Here is an 8,951-nt window from a genome sequence, read left to right as displayed (position 1 = left end):
TGTTTATAGTGTTCATTAATTAATAATGTTGTGTGTTGTGGTCATCAGAGTGACTCTGGTGGCCCCTTGGTGTCGAGGAACTCAGCTGGGCAATACACCATGGCAGGCGTCGTGTCTCGTGGGGTTGCCTGTGGCCTCACGGACTTCCCCGGCCTGTACGCCAACATCCGTCACCCTCCCTACCTCGCCTGGGCCAAGAACACAGTATTCTAACCTTAGATTAATTTTGCTGTGTAATATTATTTGAGTATTTATTTTTTCATAAGATTAGGTTGATTCAGAATGTAAATCATCTTTCTACGGTTTGATGAGAAATGTTATCGTTCAGTTTATCTTACACACACACACACACACACAGGAGCACGTGCAAGCATTGTTCACTCAAGAAAAACCTGTTTACAATTATGATGGAAATTCCCCCAAAGAGTTTCACCTCCTCACACCCGGAGAGAGAGACTTGTGTTGTGGATCTACACTTTTTATGTTCGGTCAGTTATACAGTTAGTCACTCAATCAGTCACTCAGTTCATCAGTCACTCAGTTTGTACATCAGTCAGTAAGTTTTCATCTTCGCTACAACAGTACACACAAAAGAGACTAATATATTGTAGTATTACATGTATATTCTGTTTATTGACATGTATATTCTGTTTATTGACATGTATATTCTGTTTATTGACATGTATATTGTGTAAACTAAGCTTGTATACCTCATATAGTTTGTTTTGGCAGTCAGAGCTATCAGTCTAGTTACTGTAGTCCCGACAATGACCACCAGTGAACCTTAGCTTCCCGCCATCAACCAATAATATATGGCGGCAAAACTTGACTGAGTAATGCACGTTGGAGCTGCTTCCACAATATTCTCGGTGATATTTGGATACTTTTTCTCTTCAGTGGCTGACCTGTATACACCTTAAAAGATAAGTTATTAGTGTAATTATTGCAAGGCATATTATTTAGGAAAGTTTTAGTAGGAATTTAACTTAAAACTACCATTCTGTTTTGTCTTGTTTGTTTGTTTTACTTGTAGACTCACTTAAAGAACTATCTTTACTTGGGGTGATCGATGTATTTCAGAATGAGCACTACGACTCCCGTTGTCTCGGTTGGGTTATCAAAATCCTTCGTCCAATGTCATATTTTTTCTCAACACAGTTTGTTATAGATGGTGTTTTTGAGTGACTGTATTAGTGGGTTTTCTCTATGTATTTGTCACTCTTGATATTCTCCCCTTCATTATAAAACAACAAATGATAAACTGAAGCCATTTTATATCACTTAGTAACATAAACAAGTGTGATTTTTATTCATTTATTATGGATCAAATTCTCCCAAGCTGACGTAGATCTGTAATACATGGTAGGGTAACTAAGCATCATGGTAGGGTAGCTGTCATCATGGTAGGGTAACTGTCATCATGGTAGGGTAGCTGTCATCATGGTAGGGTAACTGTCATCATGGTAAGGTAGCTGTTATCATGGTAGGGTAGCTGTCATCATGGTAGGGTAACTGTCATAATGGTAGGGTAACTGTCATCATGGTAGGGTAGCTGTCATCATGGTAGGGTAACTGTCATAATGGTAGGGTAACTGTCATCATGGTAGGGTAGCTGTCATCATGGTAGGGTAGCTGTCATCATGGTAGGGTAGCTGTCATCATGGTAGGGTAGCTGTCATCATGGTAGGGTAGCTGTCATCATGGTAGGGTAGCTGTCATCATGGTAGGGTAGCTGTCATCATGGTAGGGTAGCTGTCATCATGGTAGGGTAGCTGTCATCATGGTAGGTTAAGTAAACATCATGGTGGGATAATTAAACATCATGGTAGGGTAACTGTCATCATGGTAGGTTAACTGTCATCATGGTAGGTTAACTGTCATCATGGTAGGTTAACTAAACATCGTGGTGGGATAATTAAACCTCATGGTAGGGTAACTAAACATCATGGTAAAATAACTGTCATCATGGTAGGTTAACTGTCATCATGGTAGGTTAACTGTCATCATGGTAGGGTAACTGTCATCATGGTAGGATAACTAAAAATCATGGTAAGATAACTGTCATCATGGTAGATTAACTGTCATCATGGGAGGTTAACTGTCATCATGGTAGGGTAACTGTCATCATGGTAGGGTAGCTGTCATCATGGTAGGGTAACTGTCATCATGGTAGGGTAACTGTCATCATGGTAGGGTAACTGTCATCATGGTAGGGTAGCTGTCATCATGGTAGGGTAGCTGTCATCATGGTAGGTTAACTGTCATCATGGTAGGTTAACTGTCATCATGGTAGGTTAACTGTCATCATGGTAGTAGGTTAATTGTCATCACCATCACCAGAGTGAAGTTAAACGATAATAATCAGGAACAGGTAAATAAGATAATAAGACAGATAGAGAAGAAAACTCAGATGAAATAAATAAATAAATAAAAATAAAGAATATATATAAGATGCTGGAAATATTCTTGTTGGGAGGAGGAGGAGGAGGAGGAGGATTAAGACTGGGAATAGTTAAGGTAGGGACTGGTTAATGTGGTCTTGGTCATCGTATGGTTAATGGTGGATCACTTGAACGCGATGCTCTTGATCCACGACAGATAAGGCAGGTGACGGACGTTGACGTATAGGCCGGGGTACTTCTTCTTACCACAGCCATAACCATAGGACACGATCCCAGCCAAGGTGTAGCTATTGGAGGAGTCTTTCGTGACTATGGGGCCACCAGAGTCACCCTGATGGTCACAAACACACAAACAAGATTATTATAGTGTTATCTCATTCTAACATACACAACAACAAGTCACCCCTGATAACTACTACACACGAATAAGGTTATTGTGTCATTATAACAACATTCTAACTCACAGTCACAACCTAAAAGAGTAAACACAACACCCCTTACCTGACAGGCGTCTCTCCCTCCGGCCTTATCACCAGCACACATCACCTCATCTCCCAAACCTCGGGGCCAGTTAAAGGGATAGTCTCGTAAATCTGAGTAGGACTTTTCACACTCTGGCGTCGGGAACACTGTCACCTCCACCTCTTGTAGCGCTGAGCTGCGGGAGCCACCTGGGGGGAGGAAACAGGTGTTGATAATACTGTTATCTCCTGAACACCTGAGACAAGGAGTCATCTGGAGTCCATAATTACAGGTAGGTGGCAGGTATCCATGCATCATCATCATTTATATGTAGGTTATAGCCCCCCCGCCCCAGGAGTAACCCTAGTCGATCTAGCTGAAAATAGGTACGTGACATGTATTGAGGAACTAAGGACGGTTGAGTACAGTACCAACCATATCATCTTATATACGAGAGGCTTAATAATCAGTGTACTGTATCCACACTGCCCCTAACCCTCCCCCCCCCTCAAACACCAATAGAACCCATTTTCATTTATTTATATGTATTTAACAACTACAAACAAAGATAACATAAATAATAACAGCTTCCCTTAACCTAGATATCTGTCAGTACAAATTAAACCCAAAACTGTTTCCTAACCTTATCATATATCTCTAATTTGACCAAGTCTCTTTCTTGTATCTTCTAAGTGAAATTTCTTAATATAGTTCTAGTCATATTAACAAGAAGAATAGACTAAGTTATATTCAGTCTATCTTACTTTTACACACACACACACACACACACACACACACACACACACACACACACACACACACACAGACAGAAGAGCAAGGTGCAAGACTAACCATAAGCCGTGTTACCCCAGCCAGTAAGAGTCACCTTCTGCCCCTCCAGCTGAGTCTTAGTGTCCTCTCCCCACGGCAGACACACGGGTCGTATGTGTCCCTGGAAGATGAAGGACACATTTATCTTTATCTTCCTCACTCCTGATACAATACTTCTCGATACTCATAATAATACCCAGATTTCATAAAGGCATATGTCTAAGATGAATATCGTGTAGAATATCGGCTACAGCAGCATGAAGCATTGATAACATGAAGCACTCAGTAAGACACATACAGGGGGTAGTAATCTTACCTGTATGAAGCACTAAGTAAGACACACACACACAGGGGTAGTAATCTTACCTGTATGAAGCACTAAGTAAGACACACACACACAGGGGTAGTAATCTTACCTGTATGATAACTTGACGATCCAGTTTAACAAGGGCCAAGTCATGGTAGCTGGCTGGGAACTTAAACTCTGGGTGTAAGACGACCTTGTCAATAGTGTAATCCTTAGGGACAGCCTCATCACTGGCGGTATTGTAGTCATGTTCACCCAGACGTACGATGTTGATGTCTCTGTAACATGAAGTGATTGACGTGAAGAACAATGATATTACGTCATTATTGGCTATCATTACGTCATTATAGTCTGTGAAGAACACTATTACGTCATTATTGGCTCGATCATTACGTCATCATAGTCTGTGAAGAACACTATTACGTCATTATTGGCTCGATCATTACGTCATTATAGTCTGTGAAGAACAATATGACGTCATTATAGGCTCTAACAGTAGAATTTTCACTTGAAAGAAAATATACGAGAGTTTAGGTTAGGTTAACGTTAGGGGGAGTTAATCTTCAGGTGATATATGATTGAGATTATTAAAGCAGGTAGAGAGAGAGGAAGTGACCTGCCTAGACTGTGGCAAAACTTATACCTACACGAGTTCACGTCTCCAGGTAAACAATTCGTAAAAAAAAACTGTTTAAAACTTCTCACTTACTCAAACAGGAAGCAGTGGTAGGCTGTAAGGACCCAGTATTCATTGATCAGAGCCCCAGCACAGAACCAGGTGATAGTCTCATTTTTTTTCTTCTCCCCCAGCAGCGCCTGCAGGAACACAAGACGGTGAATAATCTGTTTGTTTACCTCCCGACGTGACGCTTGGCAAGAGGAACATAATTGAAGATAATAGCCCCGCCCATCAATATGACATATAAGGTTTTTTAAGAACATAAGAACATAACATAAGAAAATAAGGAGTCTGTAATAGGCCGGTTGACCTGTGCATGGCAGCTCCTGTCGAGAGTTACTACCACTCTCTATCATCCATGAATCTATCTAGCCTCCTTTTAAAATTTTCCAGCGTTCCAGCACTTACTACAAAGTTGTTAAGCTTGTTCCACTCGTCCACCACCCTATTTGTGAACCAGTTCCTTCCTATCTCCCTCCTAAACCTAAACTTATCCAACTTAAATCCGTTGCTGCGAGTCCTATCCTGCTCGGATATTATAAGAACTTTATCTATATCCCCTTTATTGATTCCTTTCACCCACTTAAATACTTCTATCATATCTCCCCGCACTCTTCGTCTTTCTAGGGAATCCAAGTTTAGTTTCTTTAACCTATCTTAATATGGAAGGTTTCTAAGTCCCGGAATCATTTTTGTCATTCTTCGCTGCACCGACTCCAGTGAATTGATATCCATTCTATAATAAGGACACCAGAACTGAACCGCATAATCGAGGAGCGGCCTGACTAGCTCAAGATATAGTTGCAATAAGACCTCTGCACTCTTATTACTTACACTTCTAGATATAAAACCTAATACTCTATTTGCCTTATTTAGAACATTAACGCACTGTTTTCTAGGCCGTAGGTCCGGGCTTACAAGTACCCCTAGGTCTCTTTCACAAGTCGACTTCTCTAGGTTGATGTTGTTAAGGCTGTATACATTGACAGTATTTGTTCTTCCAATATTAAGTACGCTGCACTTGCTGGGGTTGAATTTCATTTGCCATTTTTCTGACCACTCCTGCAGTTTATTTAAATCCTCCTGTAGTGCATGTGCATCCTGCCCTGAATTAATCTGCCGCCCTATTTTGGTGTTATCCGCAAACTTGCTTATGTCACTGCTCATCCCAGTATCTAGATCGTTTATGTAGATTATTAACAAGATTGGGTTTTGTGATTGGTTGATGTGGCAGTGTAGCAAATTTGAGTCAATCTACAGCACTTCATTATTTGGTTTCTAACTGGCCAATCACAAGCCAAGACGAGAAAAAAGAAGGCGGGGCTATTTAAAAGTTCTACAATGAACGGATATATTGACAGCACTTACCATCCAGGGCCAGGCGTTGATGTTAGACGTCTTGCCGCCAACTACGGGTCTGTCCGGGTCGATGGGGGGTCGAGTATTGACCGGTGCCAGTGACCGCTTCTGGAAACGCCCGCCCGGTGTAAGTCCTGTTGGTAGTCTACTTGGTATAACTCCTGTTGGTATCACGCCTGGTGTTAGCCCTGTCAATAGCCCTGGGAAGCTAAGCCCAGTTAAATTGTGTCCAGGACGAAGTATTTTACCGTTGCTGTCACTTGTAAAACCAAGAGCGTAAGACAACGGCACGGTCCTGTCGAAAGTGACCCCACAGTCTGCAAGCACAAGACAACATGATCACATACCCAAGTGAAGATAATGCCCTGGTGAAGTTAATACCCAAGTGAAGATAATACCCCAGTGAAGTTAATACCCCGTTAATGGAGGGTGAATCAGTAAGAGAGATATATTCACCATGAGTATATGTAGGAATATAGGGAGAGAAGATGAGTAAAAGTAATGTATTCAACAGTAACCATCAACAGTGACTCACCAAAGCTTACGTGAGGGGGAGAATAATCCAGGCTGGGTTCCGCCACCACATCTGTAACATTGAGAAGTGGTTGGTAGTCGCGTTCCTCCCTCCCGTGCTTAACCGATAAATATATACTGTAGTTACATGAGACACAAACAGACGCAGTAGTACACACACACACACACACACACACACACACACACACACACACACACACACACACACACACACACACACACACACACACACACACACACACACATTTATCTTTATCTATTCAATTGATGGATTTCTCAGTGTATGTGTGGACTTACTTACCTACAGGGATGGGGCAACACACTATGGGATACTTGTCATTGAAGCCACACAGTACAGGCATCTTCACCCCGATTGTCTCGGCAACAGGTGGACACTCACGCACGTCGACACATCGCCCTGTACCACCTGTGTCGAGTGTACAGGTGTCTGTGTTGGACCTTGGTTCAAACAACACCCCTGAGGAAGAGGCCAGGAGATAATTAGTTACCTGTAGGAGGCCGGCCGGCAACACACACACACACACACACATAGCTTGGGGGGAACAATCATCAGGGTCATTGTGTTCTCAGGAGGTAAGACCCTTTGGCGAGACCGAGGGGCGATACTTCTACTGAGTGATGGTTCTTTGTGGTGTGTGCTGTATCAGAGAGAGAGACGTGTGTGTGTGTGTGTAGTATTAGAACAATGTTGTATAGTGGTGTTACAGTATTGCGTTGTGTTCTCATTACATCTGAAGGTCAAAGACGCAATACATTTCTCTGCCACAAAAAAAAAATTCAGCAAACTTTATTTCTCAGGACCCTGCAGGTATGCTCTGGCCTCGGTGAAGGTGACTTCCTTGTAATGCAGCTTACAGTCGGTTACAGTACAGTTACAGCTTGACGTGTGTTACAGATGCAGTTACAGATGTTCTACTCTCACAACACACACACTATTAACAATAATAATGACTACTATCAGAAACAGTGGCCATAATGTACTCACCCTCAGCCCATGTCTGGACCACAGTAGCCGACACAACAGCCAACAACAACAGACAGACGTTCATGGCTTCCTTCTCTGCCGGGAGACGCTGTAAGACTGCAAGGTGTTTCAGCAGTGGTTGCCTTTATATATAAACTGCGACCGCCGTGCCTCACACACCTGGTTCCTGTAACTCTTTGTCTCATTCTACCTCTCTCATCTTCACTCGCCTCCTCACGCTATTGTCTTATTCAACAATACATTACTTAATAAAACCCGGATCTGTCACTCTCTCTTGGAAGGATATAATAGCTAAAAATAGGTTACAAAAAATACTGCGTTATGGTAGAAACTCTCTGACGTCATGTGCGAGGAAAAACCAACCACTGCTGAACACAATTGCTCAAGGTATTGGATATTTGTGTTCAGACAGCTGCTGCACCATAATATTGTATTCAGACAGCTGCTGCACCATAATATTGTATTCAGACAGCTGCTGCACCATAATATTGTATTCAGACAGCTGCTGCACCATAATATTGTAGTCAGACAGCTGCTGCACCATAATATTGTATTCAGACAGCTGCTGCACCATAATATTGTATTCAGACAGCTGCTGCACCATAATATTGTATTCAGACAGCTGCTGCACCATAATATTGTATTCAGACAGCTGCTGTACCATAATATTGTATTCAGACAGCTGCTGTACCATAATATTGTATTCAGACAGCTGCTGTACCATAATATTGTATTCAGACAGCTGCTGTACCGTGCCTATTATTATCTTTAAAATCTCTTTAACACAGACTCAGCTGAAATAGCTGAAAGGAGGTGGCCAGAAATTCCCAAGAAAGCAACACAGACTGACAGTACATGATACCCTAGTGGAAGTAACTCTACATTAGCAGTCTCCTACAATTAACATTACAGCATAGAGTCAACATTACAGCATAGAGTCAACATTACAGCATACAGTCAACATTACAGCATAGAGTCAACATTACAGCATAGAGTCAATATTACAGCAGTCAACATTACAGCATACAGTCAACATTACAGGTTTAGGTTAGGTTAAGTTAGCATTAAGGTAGTTAATCTTCAGCTGAGTCTTACGCTTTGACTCATGACGACGATCCGATTGAGTCATCGTCAAATTCCGTTCGTCATCAGTGCTGGCTCATATCTCGCTTTGTGTCTGGAGAGCCAACACATAGTCGAGCCTCCATCAGAGCTCCGATGTACAGTGTATCCGTGCTGACCTGTATACTGTACCTGTATAATTTATATACCTGCTTATCCAATTGTAAACTTGTATGACAATTTTACCGAATAAATATTATAGCGCTAAATATTCTGTATTTCTACCAAATTTTAGCTAAGATTAAAATT

The 8,951-nt window shown here is 41.8% G+C and overlaps 1 protein-coding gene across 1 annotated transcript; it reads right to left on the bottom strand.

Moving 5' to 3' along the window:
- Positions 1 to 1,300: 1,300 nt before the first annotated feature.
- Positions 1,301 to 8,187, bottom strand: LOC121863230 (venom protease-like). The gene is made up of 9 exons (XM_042361724.1): positions 7,581 to 8,187; positions 6,876 to 7,052; positions 6,576 to 6,626; positions 6,050 to 6,357; positions 4,712 to 4,818; positions 4,112 to 4,280; positions 3,717 to 3,816; positions 2,904 to 3,073; positions 1,301 to 2,733 (listed from the first exon to the last, which is right to left on the bottom strand). The coding sequence occupies exons 1-9, from the start codon at positions 7,642 to 7,644 to the stop codon at positions 2,566 to 2,568; spliced, it is 1,314 nt and encodes a 437-aa protein (XP_042217658.1). The 5' UTR covers positions 7,645 to 8,187; the 3' UTR covers positions 1,301 to 2,565.
- Between the last annotated feature and the right edge of the window lie 764 nt (positions 8,188 to 8,951).

The sequence above is a fragment of the Homarus americanus genome, unplaced genomic scaffold, assembly GCF_018991925.1.
Source record: "Homarus americanus isolate GMGI-L3 unplaced genomic scaffold, GMGI_Hamer_2.0 scaffold40248, whole genome shotgun sequence".
In the NCBI taxonomy this organism is placed as follows: Eukaryota; Metazoa; Arthropoda; class Malacostraca; order Decapoda; family Nephropidae; genus Homarus; species Homarus americanus.
The sequence above is the reverse complement of the archived record's forward strand: the minus strand, read 5'-3'. Positions and strand labels throughout refer to the sequence as shown.